Here is a 25,359-nt window from a genome sequence, read left to right as displayed (position 1 = left end):
GCCTCGGCCCGAAGCGTCGACAGTGCTTCTCCCTGTAGATGCTGCCTGACCTGCTGCGTTCCACCAGCATTTTGTGTGTGTTCACTGATTTAAAAGAAACCAGCTCATTTTCTGTGTGGGTCTGAACTGTGTGTCGGGATGGGAAGTGAATCGAGACTATAACTCTGAGAACTCTGTGACCTGGGGCTGGAGGGAAAGGGATCGGGGAACATATGGAGGGAAAATCTAAATACGTATGGAAATGATATAGGGAAATAATGTGGGAAATGCGGCGGTGGGTAGGGCAGTATGTGAAGGGCGAGGAACAGTCACCGGTCACATGGGAGACCCTCCAGCGAAACGTGATCGTGTTTTACCGCAGATCGGCAGCATTTGCAGGTTTGTTTCCGTGGCTCCGCCCACCGCCTGTGACGCAAAAAAGAAGCATATTGCGCATGCTCACAGTGCCGAGCCAGGCAGTGATTTTTTTTTCTTTGTGGAAGTGGGTCAGCGGTGGGTCCGGGTCCGGGATCGGGATCGAGATCGGGATCGAGAGGGGGTCCTCGCCCCCTTGGACAGGGAGCCGGAGACGGATTATTCTCTGCGGGGCAACACCAACAATTTCCATTCAGTGAGTATTGAAGCCGGTCCCGAGCGGGGTGGTCTGACGTTGTGTGGTGAGTTAACTTTCCCGAACTCAAACAAGAGAAAATCTGCAGATGTTGGAAATGCGAACAACGCGCACAAAATGCCGGAAGAACTCAGCAGGCCGGGCAGCATCTAGGGGAAGAATACAGTCGACATTACCGACATTACTGCCCTTCGGCAGGACTGGAGAATAAAAGGTGGGGGAGGGGAAGGGAGCGAGAAACACAAGGTGATCGGTGAAACCTGAAGGGGGAGGGGATGAACTTTCCAGAACTGGCGGCCTCGCCTCGCTTCCTTAACAGAATCTGCCGGGGTCGGTCCGCGTTGTGAGACCTTCACACCGAACCGTCTGAGATGAGCCGCCGCTCAGCCTGTTGTTCTGGTCCCATTAGCAGGATGAAGTTAAACATGTTTCTATCTTGTTACTGACAGAGAATTGTAAAATTGCTGTTCTGTGTGTTATCTGAATGTACTTGTCTGTGATGCTGCCACAAGTCAGTGTTTCTCTGTACCTGTATCTTCCCGTACTTGTGCACTTGGTAATAAATTCAACAGGACCTGAGAAATCTCAGTGAGATTTGATTAGTGATGATCATCTTGGCAGCTCGGTAGGTCGAATGTATGAGACAGTACACTGATAAATGCAAAACCCTGAACAGTGTCGATGATCAGAGGGATCTTAGACTCCAAGTTCATCGCTCCCTGAGAGAGACTGCACAAATTGATCGGGTGGTTAAGAAGACAAATGGCATGGTTGTCTTTATTAGTTGAAGCATTGAGTTCAAAAGTCGTGAAGTTGCGTTGCAGCTTTATAAAACTAGTTAGACCACATCTGAAGTGTTTCATACAGTTCTGGTCTCTCCTATTCTCGGAAGGATATCGGGGCTTTGGAGTGGGCGCAGAAAAGGTTTACCAGGATATTGCCTGGATTAGAGGGCCTGAGCTGTAACGGGAGGTTGGACAAAATTGTGTCGTTTTCTCCGGAGCCTTGCCGGCTGGGTTGAGACTGGATAGACGTTTAGAAGATTACCAGACGATTAGAAGCCATGTCTCAGAAAGGCAGCGTCCATTATCAAGGACCTCCAGCACCCAGGGCATGTCGTTTTCTCACTGTTACCATGAGGTAGGAGGTACAGAAGTCTGAAGGCTCACACTCAGTGATTCAGGAACAGTTTCTTCCCCTCTGCCATCCGATTGATAAATGGATTTTGAACCCTTGAACACTACCTCACATTTAAAATATATAGTATTTCTGTTTGTTGCACGATTTTTAATTTATTCACAGAAACATAGAAAACCTACAGCACAATACAAGCCCTTCAGCTCACAAAGTTGTGCCAACATGACCCTAACTTAGGAATTACTATGGTTACCCGTCGCCCTCTATTGTTCTAAGCTAGTATTTCTTTATTTTTCTCCAGTGTCTCCAGGTACCTATTGTGCTGTCTTGCCATAACCATTTCAGACCAGGGAAAAAGTCTCTGACTATCCACATGATCAATGCCTCTCATTATCTTATACACGTCTATCAGGCCACCTCTCATCTTCTGTTGCTCCAAGTAGAAAAGGCCGAGTTCACTCAAACTTTTCTAATAAAGCATGCTCCCCAATCCAGGCAACATCTGCGTAAATCTCCTCTGCACCCTTTCTATGGTTTCCACATGCTTCTTGTAGTGAGGCAACCAGAATTGAGCACATTGGGGTGTGACCAGCATCACATATAGCTGCAACATTACCTCTCGGCTCCTAAATTCAATCCCACGATTGATGAAGATTGATTGAAGATTGATATGCCTTCTTAACCACAAAGTCAACCTGCGTAGCAGCTTTGAGTGTCCTATGGACTGGGACCCCAGGATCCCTCTGATCCTCCACACTGCCAAGAGTCTTACCATTAATGTTATATTCTACCATTATGTTTGACCTAACAAAATGAATCACTTCACACTTATCCTGGTTGAACTCCATCTGCCACTTTTTTGCCCATTTGTTCATCCTATCAATGTCCCACTGAATCCTCGGACAGCCCTCCACATTATCCACAACTCCTCCAACCTTTGTGTCATCAGCAAACTTGCTAACCCATCCCTCCACTTCCTCATCCAGGTCATTTATCAAAATCACAAAGAGTAAGGGTCCCAGATGAACTGTAAATGATTTAGTTGTTTATTTTTATTATTTTATATTGTTTTTTTTTTTCCTTCTATAATATGTATTGCTTTGAATTGCTGCTGCACGGTTTTCAAATTTCATGACACACACCGGTGATAATAAACCTGATTCGGATTCTGAGTGGACAGACAATCTATTTTTCCTGGGGGTTGAAATGTCTGATATATTTATGGTGAGAGGAGATGTAAGCAGCAAGTTTGTTTCTTTACACAGAGTGGTGGGTAGCTGGAGAACTCTGCCTGGGGTGGGAGACCTGACTGTTCACGTGATCCCGTTTGCCCCTCCCATTTAACAGCAGATGGGCAGCACCTGTGCACCTGTTTCCGAGGACCCGCCCTCCAGATGATGTGACACTCACTTCGCGCATGTTCAATGTCTCCGTCTGGGTGGTGTTTTCTTTTCCGCTCAGTGCTGAAGTGCATCACCTGTGGGATCGAGGGAAGGCTCCTCACCTCCTGGGTGGGGGAGCCAGGGGTTGGAATCACTGTCTGTGGGCTGAAGATACTGCGTTCCCATCGGGGAGTATTGAGACCGATCCCGAGCGGGGAGATCCGATGTTGGCCGTGAGCCCCGAACTGAGGACCAATTACTCATTTATTTTCCGATTATCTGGGCTGGGCAAAAATGTGTAGACTTCACTTAATCTGCATTGAACGATCCAAACCTGGAGCCCAGGATGTCTATTTCCACAGAGTTGAAAAGGGAGACCCACTGACAGGTCACGTGAGTCTGTTTACTGTCGATCTGCCCTACCCTTCACTTTGTAATGCAAGATGACGTGGTGTGTGCTCAGAGTCCCCAGATGGGTCAGGGTACTTCCTCTATGTTGTGTTGGGGAATCTGATGTTGGTCACTGAGTCCCGTTAACTTCCCCCAACTTGCCTCGTTTCCTGAGGCTGCTCAAATTTGTCCTTGAGCTTTCTGACTGTTGTGTCTTCTCCTGGACTGGGGTGGCTGAGAAAGGAGAACGTCTCAGGTTTTGGGGATCTTTGATTTCACTGCCTGCTTTACCGAGGGACTGGGAAGTCTAGGGGGGAGAGTGGTTTCTGTGATGTGCATGTGGCCAAGTGGTTAAGCAATCTGAAGGTCATGAGTTTGAGCCTCAGGCCAGGCAATGTGTTGTATCCTTGAGCATGGCACTGAACCACACATTGCTCCTACATGTTTATAGCCCAGATGGATTAAATCACCTGATCCTGTTCCTGTACTACCATGACAGAATGATGGCTCCTTCTTATCCTATATTGTTTTTTGATGTGTGAGCGACAATATAATATTGTTCACTGAGATTATTATATTTGGCTTCAACGTTTAAATTTCAGTGAGTTTTGTTCTTAGTAATATTAAGCAGAAATGTTTGGTTCTCTTTTTCATTGTTACTGTGCTTCATTATCTCTTTGGTTACTGTTAGACCTGCGGTGAGAGGTTTATTGGAAGAAAAACCCCAACTGGAAGCAAACCATGGCTAAAGATGTGGGAATAGCAACAAGTGAACTGGCCCGAGGACTGAGAGCATCAACTGGAGAGAACAACACTGAATCAGCTGACTTGGAGTTCCCAGTGAGTCAGTGAGGAGGAAGTTTGGTGAGTCTCATTTACTCAAACACTGGTTCTTTATACATTACATACCTGTACAATAGAAGATGGGAAAAAGTTGTTGAGACTGAATGTGCCCAGAAGAAACATTTATGCCTCTGTCAGACACAGTTGCAATCACACCAGGTCCGGTAATGTGCTTCCAGCAGCCCAACCCTTTAAAATCACTCACATATTGTGGAAGTCAAATCTGGATGAAGTGGTGGAAATCGGGCACAATCTTAAGTTGCTGGAGCTCTGCACTAAAAACTGAAAATGTTTGAAGTCATCCTGACAAAATGTTATTAACCTGAATTGTAAAGATTGTCCCCCTCCCCACAGCTGTTCCTTACATGCTGAGCAGTTTGGTCATTCCAATTTCTTTTTATTACATTCACTCTGGATTGGTTTATGTTTCCTAAAATGTATCAGTTTTAATGTGGAAGTGGAAATGGCTCACTCTTTGATAGTTGAACAATAAAGTAACCACAACTTTTCCCTGCAAATTACCCTGGTGCCAATTAGTTTGTTATTCCTAGAAATGTGTTCAGTACAGTTGTTGTGAACAAGGTTTACAAGAATAATCTCAGGAATGTTCGGCATTATGTATGAGGAGCATTTGATGGTTCTGGACCTGTGCTCAATGGAGTTCAAAGGGACGGTGGGGATGGTGGAGGGATGTTTGGTTAAATAAACCTACCAAATACTGAAAATCCTGGATACAGTGGACATGGAGAGGATGTTTCCATTAGACTGTGATCTGATGGCACAGTCTCGGAATAAAGAAGCTTTCCTTTAAAACTGAGAGGAGGAAAAAATTCAGCCAGAAGATGTCTGATCTGTGGAATTTGTTGCCACAGAGTTGGTTGAAGCTGCCATTTGGGTATACATATGACAGAGATTAACATATTGATGATTGTTGAGCAGCTCAGGGTTACAGGAGGAAGGCAGGAATGTGGTGTTGGAATGAAAATCAGCCATGGTTAAATGGTGGGGCAGACCAGTTGGACCAAATCACATAATTCTGTTCCTGACTGAATGATGGCTCCTCCTTATCCCGTATTGTTTTGTGATGTGTGAGTGACAATAAAAAAATGTTTACTGAGATCATTATATCAGCTTTCTACGTTTTGTTCTCAGTAACATTAACCAGAAATGTTTGGTTCTCCTTTTTATTGTTATTGTGCTTCATTGTCTCTCTGGTTAAAGTTAGACCTGCGGTGAGAGGTTTCTTGGAAGAAAAACCCCAACTAGAAGCAAACCACGGCTAAGACAAGGGAACAGCAACAAGTGAACCAGCCCGAGGACTGAGAGCACCGACTGGAGAGGACCCATCTGACTCAGGGTTTCCATTGATTCAGTCAGGAGAAAGTCTGGTGAGTCTCATTTACTCAAACACTGGTCCTTTAGACATTACATACCTGTACAAAGGAAGGTAGGAGATAGTTGGAGTTGGAGAATGTGCCCAGAAGAACCAGTTATGCCTCTGTCAGACCCAGTTGCAATCACTCCTGGTCTGGTAATGAGCTTCCAGCAGCGCAGCCCTTTAAAACCATTCCCATTCTGTGGAAGTCGAATCCGGATAAAGTCACTCAGAGACCGTACGGTACAAACTCTTTATTCCAAGCACCCGGGGCTTACTTAGTTAGTTGCTCAAACAGGAACAGTCTGTGACTGTTCCCACCCAATCCACTAACTGACTAACAATTCCCCTTACACCACAGATATATCCATCCAGATACCCCCACACAAGACAGGCTATGTACTACATGACAGGCTGGAGCCCCTAAAGACAAACTACAAAATAGTCATAATGGTTTACCCACACAGAACAGACTGAAGCTATCCTATCTCTACATGTGAATGCGCAAGGAGATAAGCATCCGGAAACCCTAGCTCGCTACCCTCAAGAAGAAATATGGCTCAGCATGGCTTAGTACATCTATTGATCATCAGAATTTTCTTTCAGAAAAACAGGCTGCTATTGTTTAACAAAGTGTTAACCATTTTACACACTTTATCCTTCCCTCCTTTTGATCATTACATTATCAACAACGCAGTAACTTTTTACAGAGAAAGCAACTGACGACAGCATTGACTTATCAGTGGGTAAAGACAGTGTACAACAGTAATTGTAACAAAGATATATACAAATATTAGGCCATAATGCAGTCTTATTCCCCACATATTACCAAATAGGCCTTCACAGATCACCCGTGTAATCGGTGAACCCGTATAAATCCTGCCCTACTTTCTTGATGCTGTCAATCTCCTTTTCAGTGTGCTCGGAGAGGGATGTAATGTTAGTAGATTCATTAGGGGATATACATGCAGCATTCTGTGTCAATAACAGCACAGGTTCCCTCTTTCTCAGCTGGGATAAACTCTAAAGCCGTACGATTCTGTACGACTGTTTGCCAGATTGCAATCATTTCAGTGGATATTTCCATTACTTGGGCTTCTGTTACTGTCAGGGCCCCTGCAGTGTTGTGGCCAGCTCCTCAAGTGCTGTATCCAAATTGATTATCTCTAATGAATTCCTGGCTACTCCGTAGGAGAGAAAAGTAATCATTCAAAATCAAGCAGACTCAGTTGTTCCTCTCGGCTGCTGGGCACCTGCAAGTATGGCCAGGATGCATGTTTCCCAGTATTGGAAGTTCCATTTGATGGGGGTCTGAGACACCATCCCTCAAAACACTGACAGCCGCAGTCATCTCTGACTGGACCACAGGTCCTCATCTCACTTCCCCGGAAGTTATTTGAGAAAGCCCGGGCTGAGAGTTCCTCACTCTGGTTGAGCAGGATTACTGACATTGGAACCACAGTTTGACCATGCTGTGGAATTTCAGCACAAACCCAGCAGGCCCCTAGTTCTACCTGTTTGGCATAGGTATGACAGAAAGATGGAAATGTTGACATGGGTGCCCCCGGATGCTGGGGTGAGCCCTCTCAAAGACATAACCATGAACACCACTAACAACCAATACGTTTTCCATTAGTCTAAGAGGGACCTTCTACACAGTTCCTTCAGTAACATGTTTGGCACCTAATTGCTGTATCCACCGAGATTGCCCCTTCAGTTTCACACCCATCTAAGTGGTCAGCAACACCTAATATGGTCCTCTCCACCGAGGTCCAAGGTTCCCTCAATCCCAGTTGTTTGTCCGGAAAAAAGTATCCCAGGTTCCATGGTGGGATAGTCACTCCTCTCTGCAGAGTAGTTCTCTTCCTTGTAAGTCTGTCGTACCTGTGAATGTATGCTTGGAAAATTTTGGTTAGTTAGCATATATATTTCCCCATGTCTTCCCCTTGGGTATGAATATCCAATTTTGTTGGTAGACTTTCTGGGAGCAATGGTACACAAGGTCTTAGTCCCCAGGGTGTCCTCATGGGCCATCCATAAATAATTTCAGCTGGTGACAAATCTGTTTTCCCCTGTGGAGTAACCCTCATATGGAACTGGTAGGACTTTCAACTGAGTCCATTCTCCACTGTTAGTTTGGCCAATTTACTCTTCAGAGTGCCATTGGCTCTCTCCACTGTGCCAGCGGCCCGTGGGTGGAGTACAAAGTTGAATTGTTGCTGGATAGCTAGTTCATTACTTATGCCTTTGTTTACTTTCATCACGAAGTGTGGGTCATTGTCAGAGCTCAGCATCTCTGGCAGGCCGTACCTGGGAATTATATCCTGTAATAATACCTTCACAACAGTCATAACAGTATTGTTGGTAGTTGGAATAGCTTCAACCCATCTACTAAACACATCTATAATATCTAAGCAGTATCTATAGCAATGTACTCTAGGCAATTCAATAAAATCAACTTGTAGACACGAAAAGGTCCACCTGGCAAGGGACTCGTACCCGGTGTGCAGGGTACAGGTTACCAACCATTCCCTCCTTTCCCAGGTGTGTATAATTACGTATATAATCGACCAATGTTGGTAAAAACTGTGTAGGAACACAAACCTGTCCCACTGGGGTGATCCAAAATCCTAGGTCGGGGTCTTACTGGCACCCCATCTGGGACCACAGTTTTCGCTTCTCCTCAGAGAAAAAACAAAACAAAACTCGAGGTAGCTGTAGAGCGGTGAGTAAGTTGTTTACAAAGGTGGCATTACTAATGGGGTGGGCAGAGAAAGTCAGGAATCCCCACGTTCCCAGAGAGCCCAGTAGTCATGTACAATTCCAAATGCATAACGGGAGTCTGTGTAAACGTTCCCACTTTAGTCTGTTGCTGGGATACAGGCACGAGTCAGAGCAAACAGCTCAGCCTTCTGGGCGGAGACAGCTGCTTCAAAAGAGGCTTGTTCAATTACTTCACTGCCCATCACTATTGCATAGTCAGAATATTGTTATCCTGCTGGATCCACAAAAGAGCTTCTATTCTCATAAAAATTTGCCTCGGGATTGAGGGGATATTGCTAAATGGATGGGAGAGTCTGTCCTTCTTTCATGTTGATCCAGACAGGGGGGCAGTTGGTGCGACAGACTTCTTGGCTTGAAATTGCACAGAGATGGGGTACAGCATGGGATTGGCCACCATTAAAAGGTTTTCTTACCAGATATCCCGTCTTCACCATAGACTCCTTCCTATATTGGACTAGACCAGGCATGGGCAAACTACGGCCCGGGGGCCATATGCGGCCCGTTAAGCTTTTTAATCCGGCCCGCAGAACTTGATGAAATTATATTAATAAGCCTTGTTAACGTTTTTTCCCCGCAATTCTGGCGTTTTCCCAATAGATGACGCACTCTATATACATTTGTGGCGACCCATTTCCTGGCACATCCGAACCGGCTCACAATTAGCCAGCGTTCCGGCTAAGGGAGATAGCCTGCGGGGATTTGTGAGCACAGAGCTTTGGAGCCTCTGCGCCACGGGGGGCAGGTTGAGGGAGGCTTAAAAGTGAAGCTGGGGATTTCGAATAAAGTTTTTTTTCTTCGACTGCAGTTACCGACTCTGTGTCGTAATTTTAGCGCTGCATGTAGCACACCGCTACACATTGACCTTTGTTGAGGTGCAGCGTATTACTCCACATTTGCACTTTACTCTTTGTTCGGCTCGACCTATTTGTGTGAACAGGCGTTCAGCGTCATGAACATCAACAAAGCCAGCCACAGATCCAAGTTAACTGACCAACACCTCAGATCCATCCTGAGAATCACCACAACAATACTAAATCCAGACTTTGATGCGCTGGCTAAAAAGGGAGACCAACAACATTGTTCCCACTGAAATTAAAAATAAGTTTCTTCGTTGTGTTATGTAAAAAATGCATTTGAAAATATTTTTTTCAATAAGCATTACATGTTACGTCATTGCTGTTAAGTGATGGACATGAGTAGTGCGCAGGTGCACGTACGTTCTCAAGATAAAAAATGCGCTCCAGATCAAATAACGCGCTCTGCATACTGGCGCGCTGTCATTGTTCTGTCCTTGTGCTGGTCATTGTTGAGTTTTGGCACAGGGGACTATTGAATAAGAAGGAGCAGGACAAGTAGACCTGCATCTCCTACCGTTTTTGAAATAAAGACAGGCAGGAGGAGAGTGATGATGATAATATCTTGAAGGATAACAGAATTTTCAGTGCTTTAAAATAGTAACTGTTACTATTTAAAAAAGCTGTATTTTATTCATTTAATTTTCAGTGTTTTAAAAGTCATTTCAATAAATAGCTAAATACCATGGGACTTCAAAGACAGATATTTTGTTGTAATGCATTTTCAATTGAAATTAAAGCACATGTTGTCTACATATCCCATGATATTTTATTTTCTCTTATGAGGTGTATTACCAAAACACTCCGTCCATCTGCTCCTGGTCCAGCCCCCCTGTCAAATTTTAGAACCCTTTGTGGCCCACAAGTCAAAAAGTTTGCGCACCCCTGGACTCGACCCACAGTCTCCCTCGGTGCTGAAGGCTTGTTTTGTTAGGGTGTAGGGCAGGAACCCTGGGCTCTTTGGCTTGAACCCAGTGCAAATCCTAATGGTGGTATTGTAGCGGTGTGCTACACGCAACGCTAAAATTAAGACATGGAGTTGGTAACTGCAGTCGAAGGAAAAAACTTTATTCGAAAACTTCAGCCTCACTTTTAAGCCTCTGTCAACCGGCCCCCCATGGCGCAGAGGCTCCAAAGCTCTGTGCTCGCAAACCCCCGTAGGCTATCTAATTGTGAGTCGGTTCGGATACGCTAGGAAATGGGTCGCCACAGTATGGGCAACTACCAGTTCTGCCTGTCGCCAAAGGAAATCCGGAAATTCGGCCAGTAATGCAATACCGTCTCTTCCTTTAACCTCTCTAATCACCGTGACTGGGAACTTCTGTCCCTCGGGGGATGCATAATATTGGCTTTCCTCAGTGGCGCACCCCGTAGGGTCAAAGCGCAGAGTCACATGAGGGTTGGCTGCTGGCAGAAGGAGTGTCCAATTTAATTGCCCTCCTCCTGGGGGTCAGAAACTGGGGAAGCTGTCGGTTGTTCACCTGACAAGGGTGACAGCATTGACTGTGCAAAGAATCTCGACTTCCAACGGACAGAGCAAGTCTCTCCCTGCGAGATTACACCCCCCGTCTGGTGGTGACTGTAAATGAAACCTCACACTGGCTCCCCTGGAATTCCACCTGCAGAGGCTGGGTACGTGAATATGTACGTTCCGTGCCTTCGAACCCTAACAGAGTGATTGTAGCGTCTGATAGCTGGAATCCCTTTTCCGATACTATTTCCTGATTGAGAGTGGAAAACTGACTGTAAATGATTTATAGATAAGTGAACAGAAAAAAGATTGTTTAAGACAAATGTAAGTCCCTTTCAGTTCGAAACAGGTGAATTGATCATAGGGAACAAGGACATGGCAGACCAATTGAATAACTACCTTAGTTCTGTCTTCGCTAAGGAGGACATAAATAATCTTCCGGAAATAGTAGAGGACCAAGGGTCTAGTGAGATGGAGGAACTGAGGGAAATACATGTTAGTAGGGAAGTGGTGTTAGATAAATTGAAGGGATTAAAGGCAGATAAATCCCCAGGGCAAGATGGTCTGCATCTCAGAGTGCTTCAGAAAGTAGCCCAAGAAATAATGGATGCATTAGTGATAATTTTTCAAAACTCCTTAGATTCTGGATTAGTTCCTGAGGATTGGAGGGTGGCTAATGTGACCTCACTTTTTTAAAAAAATGAGAGAGAGAGAAACCGGGGAATTATAGACTGGTTAGCCTGACATTGGAGGTGGGTAAAATGTTAGAGTTTGTTTTGAAAGATGTAATAACAGCACATTTGGAAAGAAGTGAAATAATAGGACAACATGGATTTGTGAAAGGAAAATCATGTCTGGCGAATCTTAAAGAATTTTTTGATGATGTAACTGGTAGAATGGATAGGGGAGAACAAGTGGATGTGGTATATTTGGATTGTCAAAAGGCTTTTGACAAGGTCCCACACAGGAGATTAGTGTGCAATCTTAAAGCGCACGGTACTGGGGGTATGGTATTGAAGTGGATAGAGAATTGGTTGGCAAACAGGAAGCAAAGAGTGGGAGTAAATGGGACCTTTTCAGATTGGCAGGCAGTCACTAGTGGGGTACTGCAAGGCTCTGTGCTGGGACCCCAGTTGTTTACAATAATGATTTATACGATGGAATTAAATGCAGCATCTCCAATTTTGTGGATAACAGAAAGCTGCGTGGCAGTGTTAGCTGTGTGGATGCTAAGAGGATGCAGGGTGACTTGGTGAGGTTAGGTGAGTAGGCAAATTCATGGCAGATGAGGCCACAGCCGGCGTACTGTGTGCAGTTTTGGTTCCCTAATCTGAGGAAAGAAATTCTTGCCATAGAGGGAGTATAAAGAAGGTTCACCAGGTTGATTCCTGGGATGGCAGGACTTTCATATGAAGAAAGACTGGATCAACTAGGCTTATACTCGCTGGAATTTAGAAGATTGAGGGGGGATCTTATTGAAACGTATAAAAATCTAAAGGGATTGGACAGGCTAGATGCAGGAAGATTGCTTCCGATGTTGGGGGAGTCCAGAACGAGGGGTCACAGTTTAAGGATAAAGGGGAAGCCTTTTAGAACCAAGATGAGGAAAAACTTCTTCACACACAGAGTGGTGAATCTGTGGAATTCTCTGCCACAGGAAACAGTTGAGGCCAGTTCATTGGCTATATTTAAGAGGGAGTTAGAAATGGCCCTTGTGGCTAAAGGGATCAGGGGGGTATGGAGAGAAAGCAGGTACAGGGTTCTGAGTTGGATGATCAGCCATGATCATACTGAATGGCGGTGCAGGATTGAAGGGCCTAATGGCCTACTCCTGCACCTATGTTCTACGTTTCTATGTGTGGACATTTAAAATCTCCCACAATCACAACCTTGTGCTTACTGCAAATATCTGCTATCTCCTTACAAATTTGCTCCTCCAATTCGGTGGTTTACAATACACCCCTATAAGTGTTACTATACCTTTCCCATTCCTCAATTCCACCCAAATAGGCTCCCTAAATGAGCCCTGTAATCTATCTTGTCAAAGCACTGCTGCAATATTTTCTCAGACAAGCATTGCAATACCTCCCCCCTTGCCCTTCTGAAACAACAAAATCCAGGAATACTTAGTTGCCAATCACACCCCTCCTGCAACCATGTTTCACTAATAGATACAACATCATATTTCCAGTTATCAATCCATACTCTAAGCTCATCCACCTTTCTTACAATGTTCCCAGCGTTAAAATAGATGCATTCAAGAAACATTCCACCTTTTCCTCTCTGTTTATCCCTAACGGTGCAAACAACTTTATTATCTCTTTTTTTTCCTTCTCCCGTACATCATCGGTCTGAGCAGTCCTACATCAGGGAGGATGTTCAAGTCATCTCTGTGTTAAAAGTTTAGCCATCACGGTGACTGAAAGCAGCTGCAGGATCATGAGGGACGGTTCTGATTCTGAAGTTCTTGTGGCTGCTCGTTGCACCCAGGACTGAACCCTGGTCACTGAGCATTGGAGGACTCCGTTCTGCTGATGTTAGTCTTAATCTAGATTGGTGTTTAATATTGTGGATCTGTGAAAGATAAATCAGTTCTGTATCAAATCCCGTGTCTCAGGTACTTACTGTCTCTACCACACTCATAATGTACACTAAAAAGGCCACTCAGCCCATCTGGTTCCTGCCCATGTTTCTGTTCCATATCCGTATATCAAAATCTCTCCCTGCCGTTCCCCTCTCACTCTCCCTGAGATGACAGGTTGCAACTAGTCACCACTCTGTGGGATAGGAGATTTCCCGTGAACTGCATGGAAACATATAAATGCACAACTCATTACAGATGCTTTGTCCCACATTGCTGTGCCGACCATGTATCTTACTCTAGAAGCTGCTTAGTATTACCCTGCCGCATAGCTACCTATTTTCCTAAGCTCCATGTACCTATCTGAGAGTATCTTAAAAGACCCTATTGTATCCACCTCTACCATCGTCGTTGGCAGTGCATTCCACACACACACCTCTCTTTGCTTAAAAAACTTGGCTCTGACGCCTCCCCTGTACCTACTTCCAAGCAGCTTAAACCTATTCCCCTCGTGTTAGCTATTTCAGCCCTGAGGAAAAAGCCTCTGGCTATCCACACGACCAATGCCTCTCATCATCTTATACACCTGCATGATTTTGTCCCGGGTGAAAAAGACGATGAGCTCACTGTGGTTTTGACGTTCTCTCTCTCTCTCTCTCTCCTTGTGAATGATGTCACAGCCCCACCTCAGTGAAGCACTTAAAGCGACACTCACTGTAAGTGAACCTGGGGTCTCGAAACACAATGCACCTCTAAAGTCTGACAGCAGAGTAGCGAGTGAATCTTCGATGGTGCAGAGTCAAAAACCAAAAGTTGCTCCAGAGAGAGATGGGGTCCAGTGTTTACGAGGAGGAGGAGGAGGAATCAGGAGGAACCAGCAGGATGTGACTACAGAAGAAAGGTCAGAAACATTTGGAAAAAAATGGTGGTTAATTTCGGGCAGCAAATCTGGAGAGGAATAAAAAGACAATGTTTAGGCCGAGCCCCTTCAGCATGCCTAGCCTGTGTACTTAGCTGCTTAGTTGCTCTCTGAATTGCAGAGTTCCTCCAGCTTTTTGTGCATGTGTGTGTCTCTGTATTTCCAGCAACTGCAGAATCTCCTGTGTTTTATAACAGCATTGTACTTTGGCATTAGATACACGTTGATATTGAGTATATTGTTTATGGGAGCCACTTTCTGTGTTAAAACAGCTGCAGATTTTTTCTACACACACTATAAAAAAAAATGAGGTATGGTCATTGAACCAGTGCTTGCAGAAATGGTTAATGGCACCGTGATGCGTTAAGAATTTTGCTGGCTCTAAAGTGCAGATGAAATATGCAGGCGTCAGGCTGAGGCCATCCCTGAGTATCACGTATGCGCGCAGTACACAGAAGGCCTTGAAAATGTCGGGTACACATAAGAGCAATTCTCTGTGTTTTTATCTTAAACACTGACTTCAGGACAATTCCTGTGAAATCCGGACACCATGGCCAACAATCCCGGGACAGTCCTGCTCTCGTCCCTGTCTCTCAGCACCACAATCCGTACATGGGCCCCGGGGAGCTTCCGGCTGCTGAGGGAATGGGAACCGATGGATCTCTCAGATAGAGCTGAGCTCCAGCTATAATAAAGGCAAGGATTAGCAACTCAGAGAAAGGGAACAAAATCTTTTACATCACCAGTTGAGAAAATCACCTTTGTTCTACCTCCAATCACTAACAAGAGAAAATCTGCAGATGCTGGAAATCCAAGCAACACTCACAAAATGCTAGAGGAATTCAGCATTAGTACTCTTTTCCATAGATGCTGCTTGGCCTGCTGAGTTCCTCCAGCATTTTGTGTCTGTTGCTTGTTCTACCTCCTCTTGTTCTGGACTTTTCTATCCGGGAGAACATGTTTTGTCCCATTCTCTCTGGGTATGTAATGATATCAAACACCTTTGTCATGGGCAGCAAGTATCTTTCACATCCCAAATGTGCCAGACTCCAATGAGACAGACTCCTGTCCTTCCCTTCATATTCATTGGCATTGCCATCACTGAGTTCACCACTGTCAGTCAATGGGGGAGGCTTCAGGGGAATACTGGTGATACTCGTGTGTATTCTGGTGTTGCAGTAGTTGCTGGAGAATTTGCAAATGGGTAGAAGTGGAGTGATATTTGGAAATCTGACTTTTTAAAGTGTAACTTAGCAAGCAAACCTCATATGGACAATATGCAAAAAATTTTGGTGAGAAAATCCTTCATTATCCATTACAGGCCAGCTACATAGGTTGTGTGAGAGTGCAGATGAACTGGATCGAACCCAGAGGAGATCAATGTTCCTATTGACAGTGATTTGCCAGCTCTTAAAATGAATACCTCTCTATAAAAATTCACTGTGCATATCTTGTCACTGGGTAAAAAAAAAATGCACAGTGCAAGATTTATGTACACACTGGTTATTACAAGTTAGAGGGTGTATTGGAGGGTATGGAGGGTAGATGGGAAGACCTGTAGTGTCCCTGATGCCCTCACTTCCAAGATGTGCATCCAGCTGCAGTTTGTAACCCTGCACTGTAAGGAGTTGGAACTTGAAATGCATATGGGAATAGATGGTCATTCCAGATAGCAGCACTCTGCCCAGTCAGGAGATGATTTATCTTCCAACTTGGGTTTAACCTCACTGTAACAGTGTGATACTAAATCAAACCTTGGCAACTCAAGTAATCTCATCTGAAATGTTGTCCTACACCCATTGATGGATTTTGTCAATCTTTTACAGGATAAAAAATGAGAAGAAATTTGTCTCCAGGAATCTCAAACACGACACGCCAGTTTTGCTGTCTCCGTCTAGATATTTAAGAAGTGGAGCAAGGGATTCAATCAACCGTCCTTCCTGCTCAGACTATGCGGAGGGATTCACTTGGTCATTTGAACATCTAGCAAGCCCGTTATTTTACACAGGAGAAAGGCCTTTCACCTGCTCAGACAGTGGGAATGGATTCACTCGGTTATCACAATTGAAGGTACATCAGCAAGTTTACAATGGGCAAGGCCATTCACCTGTTCTGTGTGTGAGAAAGGATTCTGTCGGGCAACCCACTTGTGGACACACCAGTCAGATGACACTGGGCAGAGGCTGGTCATCTGCTGAATTTCAGGGAAGGGATTCTTTCGGTCTTCTGACCTCATGGCACACCAGCGTGTTCACACCAGGGCGCGGCCATTCACCTGCACAGTCTGCGGGAAGGGTTTCACTGCATCATCCAACCTACAGGGACATCAGCGAGATCACACTGGGGAGAAGCCATTCACCTGCTCAGTCTGTGGGAAGAGATTCACTCAGTCATCCCACCTACAGAGTCATCAGCGAGTTCACACTGGGGAAAAGCCGTTCACCTGCTCAGAATGTGGAAAGGGATTCAGACAGATATCCCATCTAGTGATTCATCAGCGAGTTCACACTGGGGAGAAGCCATTCACCTGCTCGGACTGTGGGAAGAGTTTCACTCGGTCATCCCGACTACTGGCACACCAGTCAGTTCATACTGGGGAGAAGCCATTCACCTGCTCAGTCTGTGGGAAGGGATTCACTCAGTCATCCCACCTACAGAGTCATCAGCGAGTTCACACTGGGGAGAGGCCATTCATCTGTTCAGTCTGTGGGAAGGGATTCACTCATTCATCCCATGTACAGAATCATCAGCGAGTTCACACTAGGGTGAAGCCGTTCACCTGTTCAGAATGTGGGAAGGGATTCACTCAGTCATCTGACCTGCAGAGACATCAGAAAGTTCACACTGGGGAGAAGCCGTTCACCTGCTCAGAATGTGGCAAGGGATTTACACTGTCATCCTACCTACAGAGACATCAACGATTTCACACTGGGGATAAGCCATTTACCTGCTCAGTCTGTGGGAAGGGATTCACTGAGTTATCCACACTACAGAGACATCAGAGAGTTCACACTGGGGAGAAGCCATTCACCTGCTCAGTCTGTGGGAAGAGATTCACTGATTCATCCCACCTACAGAGTCATCAGCGAGTTCACACTGGAGAGAAGCCATTCACCTGCTCAGACTGTGGGAAGAGTTTCACTCGGTCATCCCAACTACTGGCACACCAGTCAGTTCATACTGGCGTGAAGCCATACACCTGCTCAGTCTGTGGGAAGGGATTCACTCTGTCATCGACCTTACTGGTACATCAGCGAGTGCACACAGGGGAGAAGCCGTTCACCTGCTCAGACTGTGGGAAGAGATTCACTCGGTCATCCCACCTACAGAGACATCAGCGAGTTCACACTGGGGAGAAGCCGTTCTTCTGCTCAGTCTGTGGGAGGGGATTCACTCAGTCATCCCACATACAGAATCAGCGAGTTCACACTGGGAAGAAGCCGTTCACCTGCTCAGACTGTGGGTAGAGTTTCACTCGGTCATCCCAACTACTGGCACACCTGTCAGTTCATACTGGGGAGAAGCCATACACCTGCTCAGTCTGTGGGAAGGGAATCACTCAGTCATCCCACCTACAGAATCATCAGTGAGTTCATGCTGGGGAAAAGCCATTCACCTGCTTAGACTGTGGGATAGGATTCACTCAGTCATCACAACTACTGGCACACCAGTCAGTTCACAGTGGGGACTTGCCATTGTTATGAATCCCTGGGTTTCCTTTGCTGTGGACTCTCATTTTAAGAGAGAGAGATTAAGAAGATGAATCAGTCTGACTTGCAGCCTGTTTACATCGCTCAGCTTGTTTAGTTTTAACCGAGGACACAGACACTCAGAGTCAAATGGAGACGAAGGAGGAAAAATGGAAAGATTGAAACCAGGGATCTAGTGACCAAGGGTCACTGTTTAGAAGTTTCCTATGCCCACAAGGTTGGGTTAATTATCGATTCATGTACATCAAATGTGTGGATGTCACATTGTTTGATCCATGGGAGTGGATCTCATTTGGGATATCCTGTGGAGACCACTTATGTGTTAACCCTTGACTGGCTGTGGTGTGGTAGTTCACCTGAAAACATACCCCTTGTGACAAGTCACTTTCGGTGATAATCAGTATGTGGATTTGGAATGATGACGGATAAATTCTACAGTGACTGTTCTTTCATTTTACCACCATGGAACCTGAGGAATGTACACATTTACATATCTACATAATATCGACATATTTGCCTTCTCTTGCCATTTATCCTGGATTACAAATCTCTCTCTCTTATCGCCTATTCTGTAGTTGAACTGAACATTCATACTTTACCCTCTCAAGACTCCGAGCCTTGTTTCCCCCCGAGCTCAATAGTTTGGGAGTTATATTTACACACATTTATAAATGTACCACTATTAACTTCTGATTATCTTGTTTAAGTTGCAATATTACAAGTAGATTCTAATAAAGACAGATTTAACATCAAAACCAGACTCCAGGTGTAGTCTATTGCTGCTGGCTTGTTTCTAAAGCATTGTGGTTCATAACAAATTTGGGGCCTGCGTCTGGGATATGAACACATTTGGTGGCTATTGATCGATGAATTATCAGTTTGATTGGGGAAATCCCTTTTGATTTATTTGTGTGTGGAAATCATTTATTTATAATTTATAAATTTCTGGAAGCGCCAACCCCTGAGGCATTACGAAAAGCCAAAAAGAATGAATTGCTGTCTGCTGCTAATGGGCTGAATCTTAAACAGGTAAGGGGGTGTGAAGGACCAAGGCAACCATAAAATTGGGAGAGGAGGTAAAGGTAAAACAATAGGGGTTTTATTATAAAATATAGGCATCCACCCCCTTTTTCAGAGACTGGGATCCCTGTTTCTACCAGTAATGATGTTGGACATTTCAATGTGTTCACCTCTCAGTCCTCGATTCTCTAAATGAAAGGGTTATCACATTTGATCTTTCTTCATATGATGACCCAACCATTTCAGGGATGAGTCTGTTGAAACTTTATTGCACACTCTATAACAAATACTCTCTAACCACTTGGTTAATCATCTGTGCAAAAAATGTTCATCTTCAACAGCCCCGTGTTGCCCCAAACACTCACCTCCTACCCCTGTCATTGGCCCACTTGCAGGTCAACCGTCTGCTGGTGTTCCCCCCCCCCCCCCACCAATGTGAATCCCTCTGTTCGCCACCACTGTGGTCTCAGATATTTCCACAGATTTCCACCGGGACAAACATATTGCCCGCCCCCTCTCACACTATCTTTTTCCATTCAATAAAATCCCTCCTCTCCCTCCCCAGGGAACTGGCATCAAACCGATGGGCCGAGTGGTCTCCTCCTACCTCTCGGCGACACATCAGACTCCGGCCGCAGCAGACGCTTCACAAACGCCCCAACTTCCCTTGGAGGGAAATGGAAATAAATCAAAAAACGGACATTTACTCCGCTGTGATGTGGAGTTTGAGGCCGGAGCGGGAGGCTAACTCAGCGGGGGTAACACCCTCTGGACTTGTCCACCTCTGCGACTGGTGGTAACAAGTGATTGACATCGCTTTGGATCAGAGGGAATAGCGCAGCCCCTGAATCCTCAGTTGACAGCTGTGGGGGACGGCTGGTCACGTGACTATTAGCCCAGCTATTAAACTGTTAAAGCCCGAGCTCAGCAGCGCATGCATGACGTAAGACACTGTGCACGTAAGGACAGATCCCGGTGTGGGAAGCCCATGCGTGACGTCAGCCACGAGGGGGGTCTGTGTGACATCACCTGTGGGGAAGCGCTCGTATTAAAATGCACCTCAATGTGCGTTTCTTATGATTTCAGAGGGACAAGAACATTAATCACGGGTTTCATTACTGAATCCAGTGTTGTGAGATGTAAAGTTCCCTGTTATGTGTCCGGCTAGGCCGTGTTGTTTGGGGGCTATTGATCGATTAATTATCTATTTGATTGGGCATAACCCTTTTGATTTATTTGTGTGTAGAAATCAGCAGCAGTGAATATTGATAAATTTCTGTAGGTTGGATGACTGAGTGAATCCCTTCCCACGTACTTCCTCATCCAGGTCATCCACACTTGGTCTTCCTGGAATCATTCTTTGACACTTCTCCGGACCCACTCCAATACGAACACATCTTTTGCTCAGATAATAAGTCGGAAGTACAGGTCGGAATCTGCTCACAATACACCAACAGTGATCTGCCCAATGCGTTATAAAGCTATAGTATCGCATCCTTGCTCTTATATTGCTAACATTGCAGTTGTCATCCTTAATCAACTCAATCTACAAGCAAATCTTTAGGGCCTCTTGCTCAAGGACTTACAAGCACTTATGCACCTCTAATTTTTTCAAGCTTCTCCCATTTATTTTTTTTCTACGCCCAATTACTTCTACCAAATGTACATGACTTGCACATACTGTATTTCAACTGCTACTTTGCTGGCATTCTCCAGACCTATCGAAGTCCTTCTGCAGACTCCCGCTTTGCTCTAAACTACCTGTCCCGTACCTATCTTTGTATCAACTGCAATGTTCGTCGCCAAGGTATCAATGCCGTCATCCATATCATTCAGATTTAACATGAAACGATGCGGTCTCAATACTGACCCCTACAGAACAGCATTTGTTACCGACAGCAAAACAGAATTGCCCACATTATTCTGACTCTTTCTCCCTTGTCAGTACAAGTTTATTCCCTGTAATTCCATGAGCTGTGATCCTGTTAAGCAGCCTCACGTGCAGCACCTTAGAAACATAGAAACAAAGAAAACCTGCGGCACGTTACAGGCCATTTGGCTCACAAAGCTATGCCGAACATGTCCTTGCTCTAGAAATGCCAAGGGTTACCTACAGTTATCTATTTTTCTAAGTTTCGTGTACCTATCCAGGAGTCTCTTAAAAGACCCTATCGTGTCCGCCTCCACCACGATTGCCGGCAGCCCATTCCAACCACTCACCACTCTCTGTGTAAAAAACTTACCCCTGACATCTCCTCCGTACCTACTTCCAAGCATCTTCAAACTATGCCCTCTCGTGCTAGCACTTTCAGCCCTGGGAAAAAGCCTCTAACTATCCACACGATCAATGTCTCTCATTTTCATGAACACCTTTATCAGGACACCTCTTATCCTCTATCATTCCAAGGAGAAAAGACTGAGTTCACTCAAACTATCCCTATCCAAACAACATCCTCGTAAATCTGCTCAGCACCCTTTCTATGGCTTCCACATCCTTCCTGTAGTTTGGCGACCAGGACTGAGCACAGTACTCCAAGTGGGGTCTGACCAAAGTCCTATGTAGCTGCAACATTACATCTCGGCTTTTAAACTCAAGCCTGCGGTTGATTAAGGCCAACGCACAGTATGGCTTCTTAACCACAGAGTCAACCTACATAGCAGCTTTGAGTGTCCTGTGGACTCCGTCCCCAAGATCCCTCTGTTCCTCCACACTGCCAAGAGGCTTACCATTAATACTATATGCTATCATATTTGACCGAAGCAAATGAACCACATCACACTTCTTTGGGTTGAACTCCATTTGCCACTTCTCAGCCCAGGTTTGCAGACTATCAATATCCCCCTGCAACCTAACCCAACATTTGTGTCATCAGCAAATTTACTAACCCGTACCTCCACTTCCTCATCCAGGTCATTTATTAAAGTCACGAAGGGTAGGGGTCCCAGAACCGATCCCTGAGGCAGACCACTGGTCACCGACCTCCATGCAGAATATGACCAGTATACAACCACTCTTTGTCTTCTGTGAGCAAGCCAGTTCTGGATGCACAAAGCAATGTTCCCTTGGATCCCATGCCTCCTTACTTTCTCAATAAGCCTTGCATGGGGTACCTTGTTGAAGATCATCTGAAAATCGAAGCAAACAACATACACTGCCTCTGCTTTATCTATCTTTCCTGTTATTTCTGCAAAGTATTCCAAGAGATTTGTCAGTCAGGATTTCCTTGAAGGAATCCGGCTGACTTTGGCCTACTTCATCATGTTTCACCAATTACAGTACCCAAAAAACACACTCTTAGTACACTCTAACATCTTCCTGACCACTAAGTTCAGACTAACTGCCCAATAATTTTCCTCTTAAATAGGGGAGTGACATTTGCAAATTTCTGGTCCAATAGAACCGTTCCAAAATCTAGTGATTTGTGATAGATCATTACTCATCACTTGAAGAGAAAACTAAGGGGGAACTTCTTCATTCAGAGGCGGGGAGAGTGTGCACCGAGCTGCTGAGCAAGTGGCAGGGACGATTGTAATCTTTAAGAGAAGTTTGCTTAGGTCACTGGATGAGAAGCATATGGAGGGCGATGGTCCAGGTGGAAGTTGTTGGAACTCGGAAGATTAATGCTTTAGCACGGACTAGACTGGCCGAATGGCATTTTCCTGTGTTGTAGTGTTTTATGACTCTAATGCCTTCACAATCTCTTCAGCTACCTCTTTCTGAACTCTGCGGTGTCTTATCTACCTTCAGGCCTTTCAGCTTCAACAACACCTTCTCTCCTTGGTAAAAGCATGCATCCTCACTTCTGCCCCAGGTGCTGCTGACTGTTTGGCATTTATGTAATAAATTTAATGACACAACTGTAGTGGGTGACTTCAATCTGCAGGAGGATTGGGAAAGTCAGATTGGCGTGAGATCGCAAAAGAGGGGATGTATTGAAAGCTAACGAAATGGCTTTTTAGAGCAGCTGATGGTTGAGCCTACTCGGGAAACTGCTATCTTAGATTGGGTGTTGTGTAATAACCCAGATCTTATTAGGGAGGTTAATGTAAAGGAACCAGTAGAAGGCTGTGATCATAATATGATTGAAGTCCTACTGCAATTTGTGAGGCAGAAGCACAGGTCACATGAGTAGTATCGCAGTGGAATGAAAGGGAATTACAGAGGCGTGAGAGAGGTGATTCCCCAGGTGGATTGGAGGATGCTGGTGGAGATGACGTCAGAGCAGAAATGGCTGACGTTTCTGGGAATAGTTCATAATGTACAGGATAGATATGTCCCACAGACGTAGTTCTCAAACAGCGGGGCTAGGCTATCGTGGCTGACAAAGGAAGTTAAGGACTGTATAAAAGCATATAAGGTATTAAAAGTGAACAGTAGGTTGGATATTGGGTAGCTTTTAATATCCAACAACAGGAAAATTTAAAACAAAAGCTATAAGGGGAAAGGTGAAATATGACAGCAAACTATACAATAATATAAACCAGTTATAAAATATACGAAAGGGAGGCGAGAGTTGATATTGGACCACTGGAAAATGATGCTCATGGGGTACAAATGGGGAAGAGATGGTAGATGAACTTGATAGGTACTTTGCATCCGTCTTGTCCGTGGAAGACACCACCAGTGTGCCAGAGATCCAGGAGTGTCAGGGAACAGGAGTGAGTGCCATTGCTATTACAAAGGAAAACGTTTGAGGCAAACACAGGTTCTTGAAGTGGATAAGTCACCTGGACCAGATGGATTACATCCCAGAGTCCTGAGAGAGGTTGCTGGAGAGATAACAGATTCATTGGTCATGACACGTCAAGAATCACTTGATTCTGGCATGGTCCCGGAGGACAGGAAGATTGCAAATGCCAATCCACTCTTTGAGAAGGGAGGAAGGCAAAGTAAAGCAAATTATAGTCCAGTTAGCCTAATCTCAGTGGCTGGGAAAGTGTGGAGTCATGATAACAGTTGAGGTTTTGGTGTACTAGGAGACTAATGATATAATGTCAAAGCCAGCATAAGTTCTATACAGGGAAATCTTGCCTGACAAGTCTGTTACAGATCTTCGAGGAAGTCATAAGCAGGATGGACAAACGAGAGGCAGTGGATATCATTTACGTGGATTTTCAGAAAGCATCTGATAAGGTGACACACATGAAACTGCTTAACAGGATAAAAGTCAGAAGTAATACTGGCATGGACAGAGGAATGGCTGACAGCCAAGAGGCAGCGAGTGGGAATAAAAGGGGCCTTTTTCTGGTTGGCCAGCAGTGATTAGTGGTCTTCAGGGGTCAGTATTCGGACCGCTACTTCTCACATAGTTTGTCAATGACTTGGATAATGGAACTGATGGGGTTGTGTGGCTCAGACTGTGGGAAGAGATTCACCACATCATCTCACCTAGTGACTCACCAGTCAGTTCACACTGCAGTGAGGGATTTCATCTGTTCAGTCTGTGGGAAGAGATTCACTCAGTCATCTAACCTACAGAGACACCCGCAAGTTCACACTGGGGAGAAGCTGTTCACCTGCCCAGACTGTGGGAAAGGATTCACTCGATCATTCAACCTACAGAGTCACCAGCGAGTTCACACTGGGGAGTGGCTGTTCACTTGCTCAGACTGTGGGAATGGATTCACTCGATCATTCAACTTACAGTGACACCAGTGAGTTCACAGTGGGAAGCGGCTGTTCACCTACTCAGACTGTGGGAAGGGATTCACTCAATAATCTAACCTTGTAACACACGACTGGGTTAACATTGGGGAGAAAGTTCCAAGAAGCTGCAGGCTGGATATTAGTCCATCCCCATTGCTGAATGCAATTTCAGGAGTGACTGGGGGAGCCTAGTACAAGAGGGCATGACTTAAGGTTTGCAGGGCGCCCATGCAGAACAGAGATGTGGAGAATTTTTTTTAGTCAGAGGGTGGTGAATCTGTGGCATTTTTTTGCCACGGGCAGCAGTGGAGGCCAAGTCATTGAGTGTGTTTAAGGCAGAGATTGATAGGTATCTGAGTAGTCAGGGCATCAAAGTTTATGGTGAGAAGGCGGGGGAATGGGACTAAAGGGCAGATTGGATCAGCTCATGATGAAATGGTGTAGCAGACTCGATGGGCCAAATGGCCGATTCTGATCCTGTGTCTTGTGGTCATATGTGATTTTTTTTCTCATGTGCGTTATTCTTCTTCCTCCTTCTGTCCAAGGTAGTGTTAATCTAGGTGGGTTTGAATGTAAATAGACTTTTCTAAACTTGTCATTTCTGTTCTTACTTATCTTTGTAAATTTTATGATCGA

The 25,359-nt window shown here is 45.1% G+C and overlaps 2 protein-coding genes across 2 annotated transcripts; both read left to right on the top strand.

The window, feature by feature from the left end:
- Window positions 1-471: 471 nt before the first annotated feature.
- On the top strand, window positions 472-18,804 carry LOC132388180 (zinc finger protein 226-like). The gene is made up of 4 exons (XM_059960529.1): window positions 472-610; window positions 4,211-4,383; window positions 5,584-5,750; window positions 16,173-18,804. The coding sequence occupies exon 4, from the start codon at window positions 16,581-16,583 to the stop codon at window positions 17,811-17,813; it is 1,233 nt and encodes a 410-aa protein (XP_059816512.1). The 5' UTR covers window positions 472-610; window positions 4,211-4,383; window positions 5,584-5,750; window positions 16,173-16,580; the 3' UTR covers window positions 17,814-18,804.
- A 4,369-nt stretch (window positions 18,805-23,173) lies between these two features.
- On the top strand, window positions 23,174-25,359 carry LOC132388182 (oocyte zinc finger protein XlCOF26-like). The gene has a single exon (XM_059960533.1). It carries the CDS (start codon window positions 24,394-24,396, stop codon window positions 24,724-24,726), a length of 333 nt encoding a protein of 110 aa, XP_059816516.1. The 5' UTR covers window positions 23,174-24,393; the 3' UTR covers window positions 24,727-25,359.

This window comes from Hypanus sabinus, unplaced genomic scaffold (assembly GCF_030144855.1).
Source record: "Hypanus sabinus isolate sHypSab1 unplaced genomic scaffold, sHypSab1.hap1 scaffold_276, whole genome shotgun sequence".
NCBI classification, from domain to species: domain Eukaryota; kingdom Metazoa; phylum Chordata; class Chondrichthyes; order Myliobatiformes; family Dasyatidae; genus Hypanus; species Hypanus sabinus.
Note: the sequence above shows the minus strand (reverse complement) of the source record. Positions and strands in the feature narration are given on the sequence as shown.

Coding starts and splice junctions, on each gene's coding strand:
- LOC132388182 (XM_059960533.1), top strand. CDS start 24,394: ATGACTTGGATAATGGAACTGATGGGGTTGTGTGGCTCAGACTGTGGG.
- LOC132388180 (XM_059960529.1), top strand. CDS start 16,581: ATGGCACACCAGCGTGTTCACACCAGGGCGCGGCCATTCACCTGCACA.